Below are 20,058 nucleotides of genomic sequence, written 5' to 3' on the forward strand. Positions count from 1 at the left end.
TCAGTCTAATGTGGCTAGGCCTAAAACCACATACAAAATCTCATCTTCAAGTGGCAGGAGCAGCATTGTGGCCCCTTGAGCACTAGTTCTAGCACACCAAATCACTGTTGTTTACTCTTCAGTGTTGAGACAGACTCCTGCAGCTTTGGGATTAGAGGCTATTTAGTTAACTGATGCAGCAGAACCAGAAGGATCCCATAATGCCATCAATAAATGGACTTCAAATCCAGCAGCTATTCTTCCTTTCATGCCTTTTTCTACAACAAAGTTCAGTAAAAACGTTGCAATTGCTTGGGAGGGGAACTACCTCAAGAAAGAACCACAGCACAGGTCTGAGAGCAATTTTCAAAATGCTCATGATTTTTAGAGCCAGAATTGATCTTAATCATACAGACTAACCTCCCGGTCGAGATTTTCTGTAGTACTGGATTTTTTTCTTCCCTGCAATAGCTTTCAGATGCAAAATGTGTTTCTGTCCAATCTTCTCTAATCACCTGAAAAAACCCAATTTTGTATATGGCCCTCAGAAACTGAGAGGGAGCAAGAACTCCCATGTGTCAGAATTGCAGACTCTAGGGAGTGTAAGTTATATATAAATGATGATTAACGAGCATGTGCCAGAGGGGAATATGATAGCTCATTGGTCCCTACTCAAGAAGCTGAGTGACCTGATGAGATGCTAAGTGTTCTCCCTTTATTGACTGATACTGTGCTGGAGTGACATAACCAATGAACCTTAACTTGGGAAAATGAGAAATAAGATAAGGAGAGAATGTAAACAAAGAAAAAGCTACAACAACAAAAAAGACTACTGAAGAGTCATCCAGACCACAATAATTGAGGCAACAAAAGTGTATGGGTGTGACATGAAGAGAACAGAAGGTTAGTGTTGATGCCGCTGGTAGGGAATATCCCCAGTATAATGCCACTATAAACTATGCAGCTTCACTAACTTTTAAGGCACAGATGGACACATCTCTGTCCCTGTAAGTCCAAAGTAATGAATCTGAACTGGACATGCTGGATAGATCATGCAAACATGCAAGCATAGCAACAGCGCTTCTAAAGCCAAGTCAGCTGTTGCTGTATCTTGCTCCCCAATGCCTCTGGTTTTAGAGACAGCATGCACAGACCTTTTATTCTCATAGAACAGTTAATCCATCTAAACAAGAGAGCTTGTAACTACAGAACTGCTGTTTTACAAGCCAATCATCTAAACTTCACCTGCATAGAACATGAGGTCAGGGTATGGCAGTTCTTACAGCATTACACTTTTCCTCCACTGTCGAAGTTCAGAGCTTGTCAGCTCTTACCCTAGGAACTCAAGATGATCATAAGTTTATCTAGAAATTGTTCTGTCCTAAATACATGGTACTGTATTTGGCACTTCTATCACAGGTGAGTGGATATCTGTCAGACAATCTTCAGGTGTCTATGTGGAGCGTGGAAGGCTTACTGCTGTATGAACCCAGCAGATGGGACTCTCCAAAAGGCAGAGAATAAGCATCAAGCTCACTCCTGACAGAATCTCACAAGGCATGTGGGCACTTTTTTTCCTAAGGAGCAGACAGTCCTCTAGAGCAGGGGGCAAATTAGCACGGTAGGCAGGAGAACAAGTCGTTGCGGGTGTTCTTCACCACAAAGGCCTACCTACAGGATTAATAATGCACATTTTCCCAGACAGGTGGTTTGTCACACTACAAAGTAGTTCTGCTTAAATACACCCTGACTTTGCCTGACCTAAGAGCCCCTGCCCCACTTCCTGAAAACTATGGGGCAGTCCAATGGAAGCAAATATGTACCAGCAAAATATTCTTTACTTTCACTAGTTTCATATTTAACTGAAGAATGAGGGTGAACAACAGGTACTTACTGTTGGCTTCTTTAAAATTATATGACTGTTACTGATGACAGTATTCATGATGCAGACAGTCAAACGTGGCTGCTTTCTTCCCTGTGCATAGTTTTGTCCACTGACTAGTTCAATTGTCAGAGATGCAATTAAGAAATTTAGCTCCCAGATCTGTGAATTACAAACTGAAGCCCCTTTTCTGCATGTCTCTACCATCATGTGCCTGCTCCACCACGTTGCCACCCTGCTGGGCTTAAAGATCAGTACAGAACTTGTGCAACTGTGCCAGGCTGGCCCTGAAACCCAGTAAACATGCCCTGGCTCTCAGCTGTGAAAGTATCTCAGATGTTTCTGCCATGCTAATGTGACTAAAAGGCCACCAGTGGATCCTATTTAGACACTGGAGAGCAGTCAAAGGGAACATGCTACTGCCTGCACCTGTCAATGTAAATGTCTCCTTTAGTCTACTTAGTATTTATGGGACAGAGAAGAGTGGAAGGAAGGCAAACACGCACAAGCAAGTTGTACGGGATAGGAGACAATTCAGCTCTGACCAAGTTAAAAGCAGGTTCTGCAATGTCTTGCTACAGAAACCAAAACCAGGCAGGAACTATCTCCGGAACAGCAACCACATGTATCTGAGGAAATCATGCAAAGAATGCACCAGGGAAGACCTCGTCTACTTCTGGATGATTTAAGAAATGATAAGAACTCAGACTGATTCATCTGTAAAATATAGGCTGAGGATATGTTGCAAAAGTGCAAACCTGTAGAAGCTCCTGGGATTTCAGCAGACCTATTTCAGTTTCATGTCAGAATAAGGGCACTGAAATCAGCAGCTGGTACAGTTGGAATTACACAGTAGAAAAATCACACAACAGTGAATTTTCCCTCTGCCACAGATTGTAATCAGCTGAGCTGCAGCCAGAGATGATGATGGATTAAGCCCTTTCTGAGATGTTGGTGTGATGATAGAATGATAATGTTGCTGGACAGTCTGACACACCTGCACATTTATGGGATGCAAGCACAGCAGATGACTTGTGGCACACACCTAACAGAGTTGTGAAAGCTGCTACTCAGCAAAAAGTGTGGAAGTTCAATTGTGAGACTTGATTAATTTAGCTGATTTGATCATCTACAGTCCAAGTATTTGATCATAACTGATTTATTACCTAGCTAAAGGAATGAATCTGAGATTTAGACAATGCATGAAGAATCAACGCTGAGATCATCATTATTAAACTTGGAGCACCGTATACAACATTAGTGTGCATAAACCCATTTGTACACAGGATCTTGGAATTTACTCATGACATTGCTCTTAAAAACCTGCATATACTGCAAAGTGGAAGGTGTCATTGCTTGGGGTCTCAAAAGCCACCCTGAAGCACCTTGGAAAGCCAGATCTCTTACTTAGAGTTGAAATATTTACTTTAGACAGAGCTATTTTCAGACAAGTAAATTTGAAACAGACTACCATCGCATATATGTATTTCATATTAGATAACGGTGATAAAGAATTTCAGATTTGTCCTCAAGAGTTAAATATTTCATCTCTAATATTATTTTTGAAGGTAGAGTAGAGCAATATTTACTGACAACCTAGTAAGTTAATGTTTACCATCAGGAGAACAATGGTCTAGTCTGAACTTGTGACAACAGAAAATGTCAGTTCCCTAGAATGTACCCATATGATGAAATAGGTCGCCTCACTATGCTTTGCAAAACAAAGAGGCTTAGAAATTCAGAGGCATCCAGCCATAAAGGCTGAGCCAAGCTGCAGGAGTAGGGGGCAATCTTTACAAATGAACAATGGCTTACTTGCAGAATCATGGCTACGGATGGCTATTTAATATCAGCTCACAGAAAGGAGACTACTTCATTTCATGAAGTCTCTTAAATCATGGGAAAAATGTATTAGCTACTTTCTAGCCAGGAATGCCTACATTGCTTTACATTGCTTCTCTTGCTATAAATAAAGATGTTTTAAGTAACAATTCTCCTGTGTTTTGTTTCTACTGTCAGCTGAATGGAAAGTACATGCAACATGTAAAAAATAACAAAAGCAGATGACAGCATGCATATGGTAGAAGATTATATGACTCTCTGTAGAGGGAAATGAAGCTTTTCTGAAAGTTTCCTTTTGTAAAAAAGCAGTTCAACCCCACGTACCTTCAGTAAACACAACAGTAGGATACAATCTAAATCTACATTGATTTAAGTATTTGGCAAGAAATAAGCTTACTCCTCCAAGACTGAGCATAACCTAAACACTCAAGTCCACATATCTTCAGTTTCAGAATGTATTCTATGATATTTTTTATAAGGAATGCTTCTCTGCTGTTATTTCAGTATCACCCTGAAATTGATTATTATTCCAGTCTATAGGCTCATGCATCCCTGAAAGGAAATAATACATGTTGTGTATATAATACATGTTGGTGTTCTTACCTTGGTCTGTGCATCAACAGCAGCTCCTTGGTTAACAAGAACCTCTGCTACGTTGACCCTGTCCTCTTGGGCAGCCAGGTGGAGTGGCGTCAATCCACTCTGTAGATTAGAAGCAGTAAGTAACAATCTTCAGAGGAGGTACATGAATACTAGTATCAAAATTCAGGTATAAGTAAGAATCAAAACATCCTACTGAATTCATAGAAATTATAAATTCCTCTTTTACTGTGTAATGTACTTCCTAATAACATGCAAGAAAACACAACTTGAAAGGCAGTAAGATAATGTTTCCTTTACACAAGGAGTGTTTCTTCATCCAGTTTTAAATGTGGGATAGCAAATTATAACCCTTTCAGAAAAAAGTGACATAGTATGTTTTAACCTTCTGACTAATTCACTTCATTAGAATGAGTGGTAATTTAAAATAAACATTGAATTATTGTTTACACCTCTACAAGTTTTCTAGAAGTAACATTCACTCAGATTTATCATTACCTTTTAGTCCTCTACTTGATTGTTTTCAAACACAGACAGAAAAGGTAAAACTACATTTTTGTAAGATAAGCTCCATTTCTCTCTGCCCAGAAAGTATAAGGACTTGCTAGATGATGCGTACTGACACACTTACTTTTTGGATAGCTTATTATTTTTCTTATCTGAAACTTCAGATATGAAAACCTGAAAACCTCAGAAAACTACGCAACTTTCTGTCACATAAAAGACTTCAGGTAAAAGAGAGGAAGAGCGAATCTGCTGAGAGGATGTTGTTAGGAATGGGAAAGAATATCCTTTACTTGCAAATCACAGCACTTTTGCTCTCCTGTTCCTACTGCCTCTAGCACCAGTGACAGAAAAGCAGGTGGAGCTTGGTTATTACGGGCCATGCCTTCTAAAAAGGTTTTAATAGGTGCTCAGTGCCCACCCTCGAGCTGTGAGCATACAGCTCCCAACCATTCTGTGGGTCCTGAAGAAAATAAATGTTTTTTTTCATTCCTATTGCAAAATTCAAAGTTAGTGTGCTTTAAATATCTGGCTTCAAATGTAGGTGCTGAGCTTGGAAGAAATGAACATCCATCAGTGAATACAGGGGGAACTATTTTCAAAAAGTGGCGTTATCAGCATAATGAGAAACTAGAGATTACAACTGAACGGTAACAGATTGAAGGATGTTGCAGGAAATTAACCTCTGGAGGAACTGAATCAAAATGCCAAGCAGCTGCAATCATGGTCTCTATATTAGCCTCAGCAGCAAAACTGTGATAGCCACTGTGACTCAAATTGTGTACATGGCAAATTGCCATGCACTGCGTAAGCCGACACACTTGACTGAGACTAGAAAGATCAACATGTGCCAGAGAAGTTCCGGAAGGACGGCCCAAAAGTAACCAAACTACAATGTTAGAAACAGGAAAACACAGCAGCCCTGTGCAGCATCATCCATGGCCTCTGAGTACACAGAGTTTTTCTACCTGCTGAGAATAAGAAATATTTTCCATGAAAAATTTGTCCCTTGCCTTTCTACTTTAGCCAAATAAATCCATGCTGTAACTACACTTTACAACATCTCTGATGTCTAGTGGAGCATTTAGAGAATGAAGGCTGCACATTTGCTAGAAACATTACTACAGAGCGGACTTAATAGCCTATAAATTCATACATATAGAAACTAAAATCTATCAACTTCCCTTTTCTGCCCCCAGGAGAAAGGGGGTGCTCTAAGGAACACCCCCTTGGGGGGGCAAAGAATCACTTATAATAATGACAAAAATCTCAGACAAAGTTGCTATCATTATTCCATTAAAAAATTCAGCTTCCCTTGAAAAGTTAGTTGTTACCACTGTTTAATGGGCAGGCATATACTTAGAGGCTCATAAATGACACATGCTAACCCCAGTAACTGCTGGAGAGAGGAAGACCTTTTCTCTCTGGTCATGTTTTGGTAGAAGAGCATAACATGGAAGGAAGCATGTGCTATGATTAAAACCCAAGTACTATGAAATACGGTTCATTCAATGTGATGTGGCATGCTGCATGCTAATCTCTTTGCTAGAAGAAATTATGATGTGTATTCAAACTGTCGAGAATAACAGTGGACAAATTTAATTGCAGGCCCCTATCCTTCTCATCACCATGTCTGTTTATTGCCTTAGCACAAAGCTGGGGGAACACTTACCTTGTTGCCGAGATTTACATTAGCATTTCTAGTAAGAAGCAATGACACCATGTCCACATGGCCGTCTTGAGAGGCAAGATGTACAGGGGCGATACCCTGTCTGGTTACAGCATTGGCATCAGCACCATATTCCAGCAGTGTAGTTGCTATGTCCATCTGGTTTTTCTTGGCAGCTATGTGCAGTGGTGTATAGCCATTCTGTCAACAGAAAGCACTTTATTGCAAGCTACTCATTGAGCAATGTGATAAATCACTTTCCTGTACCTACCCAACTCTATGAAAATAAGTCATTAGTTTTAAAAATCCTGCCAAACATTGTCAAATACAATATTAACTATTTGTACAAATTAATGTATCAGAGCTTTAAGCAATCTGGTTTGGAAGTATTGTTACAGATAAGAGCATTTTGAAAGAAACTTTCAAATTTGGGAAAAAAAGTATCTGTTCAGAAGAGCACAAGCTATTAGGAACAGGAATTTGATTTTCATTTCACAGACATTTGCTACTTTTCCTTAAATGTACATGAAAACTTTGACAAACAGAAGAGCAGGATGTGTGGTCGTAACTCAGAACAGCTGTTATTGTTTGTTTTCTTCCCATTTCCCAGTGTGAATGAAAGCATTATGTACATGAAATATGGCCTTTCTTGCAGCATGTACCTTAACCTTACTGACATGCTGTTTTCATTCAGATCAAGCAAAAATTAAAGCATACGACTCTGGAGTCTCGCATTCTTTATTTTTTTATTCCTTCTAATATGTGTACTCAGTGAGCCCACTACTAAAATAGAAATGCGTAAGTTTTAAAATTCTAAAAATGGATAGATTTGGCAGAAAATAGATAAATGGATATAAATATAAATAATAGATTAACACAAGATAGGAAAACACTAAGGTATGCCCAGCTTTTGGTGCAGATTGGGATGCCCATTTAACCAAGAACTTTCTGTCTTTCTGAAATGCATTAGCCTTCATTTTTAAGCAAATGGCAAATGTATGCATGTGACTAAGGAAGAAGGTCTGGGAGGGAGTGAATGAGACCGTAAGCATAAGCCATTTTGCATGGTATCATAAGTATAATATGCATCTCAGATTACACAGCCCAGTAAAATCTATCTAAAGGCACAAAGGATTCACCTGGAATGGCTCCTCCCTGTGCCACATGGGGCAGCAGGACTGGACTATACAGGAAGACAGGTCACAACAGATGCAGGGCAATGCAGGTAGGAACAAAGAATAAATACACAGGAGCAGCAAATAATTACAAGAGCGCTTTAACAGCAGTCTTGAAGTGAGAAATGCACAGCACTAACTCCATGTGGAATAGTTCGTGTAATCTTCAAAGTCAAATTCAGATTTAGTTCAGACCTTACATACTAAGATACTTCAAAATGATATCCAGGAAACTCAATGCCACAATCAATAGGGGAAATATACGGCCACTGAATTTTCACTTTGAAGATAAAATGCTTCAGGAAAAACAAACATAATCCTCTCCCTTAGACTTCCTGAAAAAGACTGAAATGAAAAACAGCCATTGCCACATGGACAGTTACTAAATCCTAGAAATGACTTGCTAAATCTTGCATATATGCTAAACTGTGCGTATTTTAAATGGAGCTTATGTATATTTTGTAAAATGACAAATGCAGATTTCAAGCTTTTTCCTCAGAAATGGGCATACATTTAGGGGAATGGAAAGGAGCAGGTTGCCAAGAGAAGGCAAAAAAAGAGCTGAAAATAAAAAGCTGAAATTCAGCTCAGTCTCAGACTGCATTTTCTCCTCATAAGGGCTTACACTATGCATAGATGCAGAAGAATAGAGAAGTTTGGAAGGAAGGGTATTGGGTTATTCTGGCTGCCAGGAAATAAGGGGGAAAGGAAAAAGAGTTAAAGATAAAGTGATAGAGAAATATTGAGGTTTCTGGGGTGGAGGAGAGAGGAAGAGAAGCATTATAAAGTGGATGCCAAACTAAAATTAGCCAGAAGCCTAATTTTGGCCTCTAAAAAGAAGAATGGCTCACCAGAATAACTGTTTGTATCACATCACTGTACTATGACATGACCACTTCCCATACCCTTTCACTGATCATTCTTCAAGGCAAATGCTGCCGGGACAGGCTAATGTGCCACTCTTAAGATCAGTGTTAAAACAGGAGTGTCACAGAAAAAGCAACTGCTGATGAAACCAACTGTGGAGCCAGTGATGAGATAGGACATAACAAATTTATTTATCAGACCACATTTACAAAAGAAATGGGAAATCATCTGCTGTTACCAACACCACTTTTCAGATGACTGCACAGTGGGTGCCGAAAGCAACAGACATGTTACCGTTAATTTTATTTAGTATTGACACTCTACACAGTGTGCTGTGGCTCACTTGCTGCAGACTACTAACAAATGCTTCATTTTAGGAAAACTTACAGCTGGCACGTGAAGGCCTGAAGTGGCAGCTGCAAAACTGTTCTGTTACAGATAGGAAAGCTAAGGTGACACATGAGTTTGTGCAGTATTATTCCACAGTCTGTTGTGCTTCCACCTGGGTTTGGAGAGCCCTTGAAAAGTGGCTGCTGCAATCCCTGCCCCTATAGGATGCACAGCTTCCACTGACAGTTTCTTTCGGTCAAAACTAGTTCAGTCAGGCCTCCAGAAGGCCCTTTCTTCCCCACAGTGGGCATTTAAGAGTGCTGTGTTGCAGTAGTAAAAGATCAGAGATCACTCCAGTTCACCTCCTGGGCTCTCCAGATTGTCACTATTGACATTATTGATTTTAAACTGTGCCGTTGCTGCTGGCTATCCGTGTTTATTTAACTTTCCTTTCCTTTGCGCTATAAACTCCAGACCTACCATGTATGAAAGACTCCATCCTCTTTTCTTAGCCATGCAGAAGGCCTCTAGTGTTATGGCTGTATTCAGTCATGTGTGAGAGGAAGGCAATCAAGGGGAGCTGTCTATCTAGGATACTGGCTTTTCCACTAGCTCTCGCTTTTCTAGTGTTTTGGTTGTTTTGTTTTTGTTTTTTTTTTTGTAGTGATTTTAGGAATGTGCCTGGGTTGTTTCAGATGAGGCATTTACACTGCATTTACCTCATCTGAACCTACATGCACTTCCATCCTGGTTTAGTGTTGTTGCTGTCCAACTATCTATTTACTCTTTCACATCCCCTGAAATCTTACACTATGTGTTGTCTTGCCTACAGTAATTTGCAATTAAAGCAGGGCTGTGGCTACCTGTTTTATTTTCTCACAAGTACATTTAGACTGTGGAGGAAGTATTGTGAAGCACATTAATAATTATGTACATTGTACTGAAAAACATATCACGCCTCAGAAGTCATCCTGTGGCATAATACAGGAGAACTACACCCCTGTAGCAAGGCATTAGCTACAAGCTTGCCCTGCACAGAGGTTAAGATGCAGCTATATACAGTTGGGTGGCTGGGAGAGGGTACAAAAGAGACCAGACAAATGAAAGCAAGACACATTATTCACCTAGACTGAACTTTACTTAAACTAAAGATTTTAAATATTTCTATATCTATGTTTGCTTTTTTACTGCTGTTTTATTCACCTGTAGAATTATTCTAGCAGCTTTATGTGACTGTGAGACATTAATAAACAAGTTCCCTGAGCTCCCTGTAATTGCAAGCATATACAGCCTAAAAAGAACAGAAGTAGACAGGGACTAAAATGACACAAAAAGCCTAGGTTCCCCCAGCGTGGCCAGTACTATTGCTCCCCCAGAGTGGCCAGTACTTGTACCTTGGCAGATGCATGAGGTGAAGCTCCCTGGTCCAACAGTAGGAGTGCCACTTTTTGATTATCGTAGTGTGCAGCTACATGCAGTGGTGTTAAACCGCTCTAAAAACACATGCAGAACAAACAAGTGTGTTACAGGTCCTCTCCAGGGAAAACTTAAGAGTTTGGAGAATCAGAGGAGATAAGGTGAAAAACCACATTTGTTATTCATTCATATACCCAGGGTCTTCGATAACTTTAGAATCAAAAACCAAACAGATTTGGAAATCTTACTGAGCTATGAAAGCCTTTTTGACTTTTCCTAGGGAAGATGAACAGAGAAGGACATATCTCTGCTGCCCTCAGGACAGAGTAGGTAAGGAATTTTGACCCTGAGGTCATACCTTGGGTAATGTTTTTCTTTTACTGCAGTGGATAAGTAAACTGTCCCTTGGATCTGTAAAAATCCAAGCTGGACTAGTTTATAAAGCTTGAGGTCCTATTGGGCTTTGCCCTGTGTCATGAGACATGAGGGAGAAGAGTCAGCTGCCTGAATACTCTGATAAAGACTGTAAATAGTCTGGGCAGGAAGGCAGGGGAATGGTTTGTCTCCATTCTCCTGGATGGGTAAAAAGAGGACATGATTTTGTTGTCAATTAATGATAATAAAAGTCACTTTTGTGAAGAGTTTGCTGGCTCCTGACAGCCCCAACAGGGACTGGAATACTACATGAAACCCACTCCCACGCTGTGTATATTAGTGTCATGGTAAGTAGACAGAAGGATATTATTAGAGTATTATGTGCATTTAAGTACTTGCTGTGCAAGTGGCAGTGGCTTCTTCTGTCCTACCTTTCCAGAAGCATCGGGAGATGCATTCTTCTGAAGCAGGAGATTGGCTACCTCAATTTTCCCATATTTTGCAGCCACATGTAGAGGAGTAAATCCTTTCTGTAAGAGAAAACAGTTATATAGCAGCCTTGTGCACTCTTTTTCAAGGTAAGGTTTGTCTCTGATTTACAAGGGTACTGATGTTTCCATCCATTCCCTTACATAGTCCTGAGTACTGGCAAGTCTGCAGATTACCATCTGCCTAGCAGGTCTGGAGGCCCTTCCTTGCAAGGCAAAACCTTATCTATATTAAAACAACCATAAAAAGTGAAGAGACAGTTCCTTTTTTCATACCACCAAAGACCCAAGGACAAGGCTGGGTAACAGTTTATAAATTCCTGCTAGGAATTTTTGCCCTGCATTTCTTTCATTCCAAGAGAATGCATGTCTGATCACTGCGATATGTTATATACATCAGGCTACATGAGGTTAAATCATGAAGATATGTACCCTTTTAATAAAATGTAGCTCATTCTTACACCATTTTCACGTGTGTTCAATTCTCGCAGCATTTAATTCACAAGTAGCACTTGCTACAGGTATATTTTACTATTGAAGCTATCGCTTTTACAACTCACTTACCTTGGTAATGATAGATAAAGATGCACCATGATCCAAAAGAACAGAAGCTACATCTTCATGTCCTTCTCGAGCAGAAAGATGCAGGGGCGTATAGCCAGACGTTGTAGCTGCATTTGGAGATGCTCCTTGTTGTAGCAGCTGCTGTACAATATCTGCTTTTCCCAGTCGGGCAGAAATGTGCAGTGGTGTTTGGTCATCCTAAACCCAAAAGAAACAACAGAGTCCTACATGAGAAAATTGAGGCTCATATTTTGACAGAAAATACTTGCTCTGAGTCTACCACTTTCCAGAATTGCAGATGAGCATTAATTCTACTGAGGTCAATAGTGAATATTGCACACTGTCTTTCTCTTTGTCATATAATAAAGATACCTTTTGCTTTGTTGATGCACCAGAAAATATTCCAGACAGGTACATAACAGTAAATAATTTTTTTTTCTAATCTGGATTTGCCTCATTTTGCCTTGCCACTAAGGTGCATAGAGTTTCCAGTTGAATTTGAGACTTTCCTTAAAATGCATGCAGCGAATGTATAGCTCTATTGTTTACATCTGAATTTCATTTATGATTCCCAGCAACATCTAACAACTTGTTGTTAGTTGGGATGGCCTCAGATGCTTAGCATGTTACTGCCTAGTAACTTGCATTGAGTATTGTATTTTGTGCTTTTTTAATGGTGAACAATTTGTTTACTATTTTGCAGATAACTTTACAGTGGATGTAACTGAAGATAAAGCATGGTGCTGAAATTCACTGTTGTTTTCTTACTGGCCATTCAGAACACAATAACCCTAGTAGTTTTAAGTACAGGGGTTGCCTTGTCATGAGTATCATTGCTTATTTTCCTTCAGTGAAAGCGTTGTTGTTTGTGACCTTGTTCCGAGTATTTTTTCCTGTTCCTCATAAATCTATTCAAACATCTTTCTGACCCCATTTTTCCCTGCTGAACTTCCCACCTTTTAAGCACTGCTACATTATGTCCTGCAGCAGAGTAATTCTGGGGTGTTCTCAGTTAAAGAGACTTCTGCCCATGCTCATCCTACAACAGTGATTTTACACCTTTGGGATTTAGAATGAGAGAGAGCATCAGGATGTGAATGATGCTCCTCTACAGGGAAATTCTCCTCTGACTGGTAGAAACACTTTATGATTCTTAGATGTTTCCAGTTTATGCCTGTTTCCCACAAATTCCTCATGGCTGATGTTAGCACTGGTCTATAATCTATTACTTGCATTTAGTTGTTATTCATGATAACGAACTGATCAAAGGCAATGGTATTTTGCACAAATTAATTAAATAGAAAAGATTTGCACGATTGTGTTTCTGAGCATGAGCTGCTCACTTTCAAGGCTGGTTTTAGAGATTTACAGACCACATGACTCACTTCTGTTGTCAGACTGCTTGCAGATATGAAGTGTATCTGCTACAAATAATTAGTCAGAGTTCCTTATAAGTAGATAATCTTACCAGTAACTTTATTTGTGAGCCAATGCACAGATGAGATTCAAAATAAAAACCAGATTTCTTTGAAACTGTATTAATTTAATCACTATTTGAAAAAAAACCCAAAACCAAATCCTGATTCTACCTAATGAGATTGCTATTTATTGCACCCATTTATCGCCTTTCCTTGTCTGTTTCCTGGACCTCTTTTATTTCCATAATTTTGCATGTTTCTTCAGTGGCTCTTGACCATTTCTTTTTCCTCCCCCCTTATAATCCTCAATTGCAATTATTTCTATAGACTCTGTTTCTTCTGTCCAGTCCTATGTGACATCCCCTTACTGTGCCTTCTTAGGTGTCCTTTAACAGTATAACTATTTCTGAATGCACACAGGCAGATGTTTTAGGATCATGATGGAAGACACTAGCAGCCTAGGATTTACAGTTTTGCAGAAATAAAAGTGGATTTGAGGCATTCCTCCCCCTCCTTGCTTCCCACCCCAAGCCGAAACTCTTCAAACGCGTGATAGTTTATGTTAAAAGCTGACTGCCCCCCCCCCCCCCAAAAAAAAAAAAAAAAAAAAAAAAAAAAAAAAAAAAAAAAAAAAAAAAAAAAAAAAAAAAAAAAAAAAAAAAGGGCATGGTATCAATTTGACATCTCCTATCTTCTCTCTTACATACAGATCACTCACAACTACAGTAAGAGAATACATAACAAAGTATCAGTGGTCATTACTCAAAGACCCTTGGCTTCATCTCATTTTCTCTTGCCGTAAGACACATGCAAGATGAATGAGATTCCTTTCTTTGCTAAATATAGATAACTTAGGGTTATAAGACCTGGACCATCATCTTACCTTAGCTTTAGCCTCCACTTGGGCTCCATTTTGTACCAGGTATCGAACGACCTCTGTTTGGCCAGCTCTGGCAGCCATGTGCAGTGCTGTTTCTCCTCTCTAGCATGCAGCAGCAAAAAAAAACCCAAAAACATTAAAAACACACTGCGGGAAAACAAAGCCCAACACGTTTCATAAATACAAAAATACTGGTGACCCAGTTCAGAATAATCTCCACATCTCCACTAAAATATTTTGTAGTAGTTTTCTGTGAGCAAGATGAGAGATTAACTCAATATTTGACCTCTTAGCTGTACACTACAAAACAGTTTATTTCAGGGTCAGTTCCATGAGACAATAGCGCCTCTGTCACTAGTCTTTTGCTGAAAAGAGACAGTACAATTTTTGTGTTTACTAGCATTACTCACAGTGTTAAAATGGACCTCCATTTAAGTAGGGCCTAGTTTAGTCAAACAAAAAATTTATCTCAAATTTTGTATATACAGATACACATATATTTGACTTTCCTCCTGTGATGCCCTATGCCCCTACTATGATTTGTTATCTAACAAGCACAGAGACGAGTGAACAAGAGAAAAAAAATTCATTACTGAGTAAATCAGTCTAAGGTTTCATGGATTTTATGAAAAACAAATCCATGGAGACCAGAATAAATTCAGGATGGAAACTGCTTTTTATATTTTTGGACATTGATATGTCTTCAGCAAACACCTGCTAACTTAAAAATGATGTTGCATTTTTATACAACCTAATAGTATTAGTAGATGAAAATCTTACTAAAAGATTGTCTTCTAAATGCTCCTGTATATGGAAGGTGAAAGGGAGATTTTAGAGGCCAAACTGTTAAAAAGAATCAACAAGTTTCTACTTTCCTCCTATTTCCCAACTTTCAAATATCCATCTAACAATGACTTCAGTTTTTACACATGCCCTAGGAGCCTTAGGGCACACAGTGCACATCCAGTAGAAAAGCACACTTGTATGGCTGTATGGACACAGGCAATATGTCCTGACAATCTGCTGCAATCTGTTGATAGCAGCAGAACTTTCCTTAAATGGTAGACCCCCGAGGTCCTGGGAAAACAGTGCTCAACAGTCAAGTACACATCTCAAAAATCACATATAAGGAGCTACAGTATGTTCACATTCTTCAGAAAATAAAAAGAACAGAGTCACCCTCTTCTGAGGTTTCCTCAACCTGTTAAGCATCTCCCAAATAGGAGTCAGCAGGCTGAACTTTCCCATGACTCCAGTAGGAGCAATGACTGCTATGGAGGTGAATGGTAAACACCAGATTTAGGTGCTTCTTCACAACAGTGCTGCTCCAAAATATTATAATCAACTCACAGTTCTGCCATGCCAAAAAGAAACCTGTTACTCACCACGTTGGTAGTGTTGGGTGATGCTCCATGATGCATTAGCTGCGATACAATATTTACATGTCCCATGAAGGCAGCGACATGGATTGGAGTTAGGCCCGACTGAAAACCAAACCAAACCAAAATCAAACTTAAATACCTACTTCCACATTTCTTTACTAGAATGCCATAGTGAAAAAATAAGCTATTTTAAAGTAAGTAAACCCCAGTGCCTGCTCTTCTGAGTGGATCCTGTCTTCTCAAAAATGTAATCACATGCTGAAACTAAAGGGCACAGAGAATTGGAAACACCTATGAGTGGTACATGAATGCAAAAAAGATACGGTGTCCACTGTCCCCGTCAAATCCAGTTGCTTTTAGATGAACAAAAAGGTCTATTGAACTTAGTGGTGAACTCCATCCCCCCCGTTTTTCCAGAAAAAAGAGAATTCAAAACTGTGAGAATTCTAACCTGGCTTCTTCCACAGTGGTCAGACATTCATACACGTGACCCTTCCTCCTAACTTAGTAGAATATACATACACACAGACGAACCGAATTTTCCATAGGTGCGTAATTAATCTTTAAATAGTGCCAATAACTGCATGTAGGCTACCTCATGTTGATTGACGTAATAGCATACTGATTTCTGTCTAGCTGATCTGTGATAACCCCTGATGTTGGGTGAATTGAACTTCTGTGTGGAAAGCCAAAACAAGGTCTGAATTAAACCACCTTTCAAAACAGGTCTTGAGTGAAGCACAGTCTTCACCTCGATGTCCATAACAGGGTGAATTTCATCTTCAGTGTATTAAATTACAAGCAAAAATTTGAGAAATTATAGATAGTTTTAATATTTTAATCCGTTATGTTTCACTTTCCCCCCCCCCCCAAGCATATAAATTGGGTGTTATGACCCATTAGGATAACTGACTCTATTATTCAGTTTTATTATTTTGTAATACCTGGTTGAAAACAATTGTTGACTTGATTGGTACATGTTCTTTTAGAAATATTTAAATATGAATCAATATAGTCACAAAGAATTTTGTAGGAAAAACAAAGACAAATGTGAAAAGACTACTTCTTACCTCAGTCACAGCTTGAATTGATGCTCCGTGCTTCAGAAGAAGTTCCATTACTTTCATTCTGTTCTTCTTGCAGGCTATGTGAAGAGGTGTGAAACCATTCTGTAAATGAGAAAGAACATACTTTTTGACACCATAGAAGTCATTAAAAAGTAAAATTGGGTATAGAATACACCATAACACATTCCTCTGTTTTAACAAAACAACTCACAGATTTGTTTTGACTAAATTTTTAATGTAAAAGAGAAAAAAAAAATCTGAAAAGAAAAAGACATATTTCATAGATTCATAGAATGCTTTTGGTTGGAAGGAACTTTAAAGCTCATCTAGTTCCAATCCCTGTTCCACAGAGGGGACACCTTGAACTAGACCAGGTTGCTCAAGGCTTTGTCCAGCTTGGCTTTGAACCCTGCCAGGGATGGGGCAGCCACAACTTCTTGGGATAACCTGTGTCTCACCACCCTCAAAGTAAAACATTTCTTCCCCATTTCTAATCTAAATCTACCCTCTTCTAATTTAAAGCACCTTACCCTAGTCCTTCACCAACTTTCTTGTAGTTCCTCTTTAGGTACTGGAAGGCTGTTCTAAGGTCTTCAGACACAGCCAGTTTTAGTGATGAAATATATTATTTTATTTATTATTATATTATTTTATACTATTTTATAATATTTCCTACTCCAATGTATAATGATTTTTTTTTTTTAAATTCTCAGTTCACCTAAAGCTGGCATAGACTTTGGTTTTGCTTAACATATTCACAGTTAACTGGTTGAGGTTTTTTGTCGGAGTTTTTTGGGGGAGTTGTGGGTTCTTTTTGGTTGGTTTTCTCTTGACCTTTCAGAATGTCGGTTAAAAAAAAGCACTTTACTTTAGAAGTTCTGGTATTAGGATCTTTTTCTAAACTAATCTTACCACATTTTTTTTATTCATTACCTGCCAGTTTATGATAATTAAAATTTATTTGGCCCTTCTTTATAAAAGAACATGTTCCATCTAATTTAGTGTGAGCAGGAAACAAATAAAACAGGAAAATAAGCTGTCCAGAGCATGCACAACTGGTACAATAATATTAGCACACTGAATGCTGATGCTCTTCTGTATATTCACAAAAAAAAAAAATTCAGAATAATTCTGAAAAGAGCTGACAGAACCAATCCCTCAGATCTGATCAAAATTAGCTTTTCTACCTACTATATAATAAAGAATGTTGTATGTTTTTGTAATGTGAGGTCAGTGTAATTGCGTGTTCCAGTTAAGTGTGAGCAGCTCTCAACTCTCTCCTTAGCAGTGGACAATGTCCAGGGTAAGCTCAGATGTGTGTCAAGGAAGAGTGAGCCTGAGCCCCAGACACTGCACTCAGGTTCCTTCTACTTAATCATCCTGAGTAGTGATCAGGACAGAATAGAAGGAAACACTAAAAGATTTAGGGGAAAAAGGAAAATTGTGGCTAAGTTACAAGACCAATGAAAAGCCACTGCCAGCAACTCTGATAAGCTAAACCTGATGATGATTTGATTATGTGAGAAGGTGAAAATAAATATTACAGGCTTACAAGCCTCCCCACTTGCTGGTTATAGTAAACAATCCCATATATCATAATGCCTTGACCAAAGACACCTGAAGACATGTTGAAGTGACACAAAACAGAGGGGCTGAGGGAAGGAAATCTGTGGAGCCTGTGCTGTTTTCAAGACAGTCAATCCCACCTGGTTTGTGAGGGTTTCAGGAGCTCACTTGGTATTTCAGGAACTGAGTAAGTTAGTAGCATCAGGCTGTGATACCAACAGGCAACCCAATTAATGTCAGAGCATAAATCTGTTACTGAAGAACAAATCAAAAAGACATTTTAAAAACAATGGATTGCAAATATAATTTTGAACAATGCAATAATGCCTTCAGTTTGTATTACAGTAACAGATTTTGTTGCTGAAGTTTTTAAAGTAGAAAGGCAAATTACTTCATTGAAACAAAACACCACAAATATTGGTTATGTAACTCATTCCTACTTTTGACTGCTTCACATCTTTGAGAGCTAGTAAAAATTCTCTCAATTTTAAAAGTTACTGCTTATTTTCTCTTTACAAACATTTAGAAAATGAGAATTCTCTCCATACCGAAAACTACAGCAGTTATGCCTGCAGCTGCTTCATCTAGCCAGAATCACAACAAGCTACCAGGAGGAAAGAGAGCTCTAGGTACACTAGAAACTCATAAATCACAGTTGATCATCCATAAGCAAAGGTCTACTCCGACTGCATTATACATTATTAACACTTTGAACCCCGAGCATCCTCTCTTGGTTCTGTAGCAATACAACATATCCTCACGTTAACCATCAGCAGGCAGAAAATAACTCTCAAATAAGTCTCACTGCAACTTTGGAAGAATGTTTAGCTGTGAATAGTAACCCGCTGTGTACTCACCAGTGCTTTGGCATTAGGATTAGCTTTCTTGTCCAAGAGAACCTTGGCAACTTTATAGTGGCCACAGTGGGCGGCAACATGCAGCGCAGTCAGATAGTCATTAGTGACATCATCTACAGGCACGTTGTGCTGAATCAGAAGCTGAACACAGTTTAGATGATCTCCTTGTGTTGCCATGTGCAACGGAGACAAACCATTCTGCAAATAAGAAGACCCAACATTGATGGGTTATAGAATGCTCAGAGAAATGAAACTCCTCTGCTTTATTTTTAGCATATTTGTTGTATGAAGAATTATACGAGCCCAGAGAGCACCCAAAATAAACTTAACATGTTCGGTCTAACAATGAGGGTTCTTACTTTGGCAAAAGCTATGTGGAATTTGGAACTTATTTGGCTGGAGTTTGTAGGCAGTTCAAGGTTAAAAAAACAGTCATACCATACCAGCAATGCTCTATATGTAGCTTATTTCAGCCAGCATAGCTCAGATAAATTGCTCTACTTAGATGAATTATGTAAAGAACAGTATATTAGGACTTTAAATAACCTAGTCAGGAAATTTCCTGTTTTTAAAACTCACCACTCTAATGTAGACTGCATATTCCTGGCATGAGAGAGTAGGTCAGAGCATCACTCAGTAATCACCCCAACCTTCCCGCATCCCTCCACTAAGTCTTTTCCAGAATTTGGGTTGTATGCATGCCTTACTTCATTACACACCTGTGTAGACTATTCTTCCCAGCAGCCAACATCAGTACAACAGCAAAAGTTTCAAGTGTGACTGGGATAAAAATATCTGAATGAGACCACTGTGATGGGACCTATCAGCAGCAGTGGTAAAGCTCTGCTTCATCATGGAAACACCTGAGAAATTCATATCCAGGAACAAAACCTGTACAAAGAATTGTGTCTGCAGCGCTCACAATAGTTAATCAACAAGCTGCCAACATACATTACATTTCCAGAGTAAAACCAGGAGATATTAATATATCATCTGTAAATGACTGACAGTACACTACGTTTGCCATCATGAAGAAAGTGAAACTTTTGCTCACAGATGTAGTGCCCTCGTGTGACAGCAGTTAGCAAAGGAGAAGGAGCAAGATAAAACTAGTTGAGGTCTCAGGCTTTCTGAAACAGATGATTTCTTTCTTCTCCCATATCATAACAAACATTCAAATTAAAGGTGGAAATACAC

General features: G+C 39.0%; 1 protein-coding gene across 7 annotated transcripts in view; it reads right to left on the reverse strand.

Annotated features, from left to right (window-relative positions):
* Positions 1-20,058, reverse strand: part of ANK3 (ankyrin 3) — a 378,181-nt gene that overhangs the window by 89,140 nt on the left and 268,983 nt on the right. For all 7 annotated transcript variants that reach the window (XM_057421483.1, XM_057421488.1, XM_057421489.1 and 4 more), the window contains 9 exons: positions 18,862-19,059; positions 16,442-16,540; positions 15,375-15,473; positions 13,993-14,091; positions 11,692-11,889; positions 11,071-11,169; positions 10,243-10,341; positions 6,480-6,677; positions 4,307-4,405 (listed from right to left, as the gene is read on the reverse strand). In XM_057421483.1, coding sequence (XP_057277466.1) covers positions 4,307-4,405; positions 6,480-6,677; positions 10,243-10,341; positions 11,071-11,169; positions 11,692-11,889; positions 13,993-14,091; positions 15,375-15,473; positions 16,442-16,540; positions 18,862-19,059 — 1,188 coding nt within the window. The remainder of the gene's footprint in view (positions 1-4,306; positions 4,406-6,479; positions 6,678-10,242; positions 10,342-11,070; positions 11,170-11,691; positions 11,890-13,992; positions 14,092-15,374; positions 15,474-16,441; positions 16,541-18,861; positions 19,060-20,058) is intronic.

Source organism: Pezoporus wallicus, unplaced genomic scaffold (assembly GCF_028554395.1).
Source record: "Pezoporus wallicus isolate ANWC-B61680 ecotype Strahan unplaced genomic scaffold, APGP_CSIRO_Pwel_v1 contig_4816, whole genome shotgun sequence".
In the NCBI taxonomy this organism is placed as follows: domain Eukaryota; kingdom Metazoa; phylum Chordata; class Aves; order Psittaciformes; family Psittacidae; genus Pezoporus; species Pezoporus wallicus.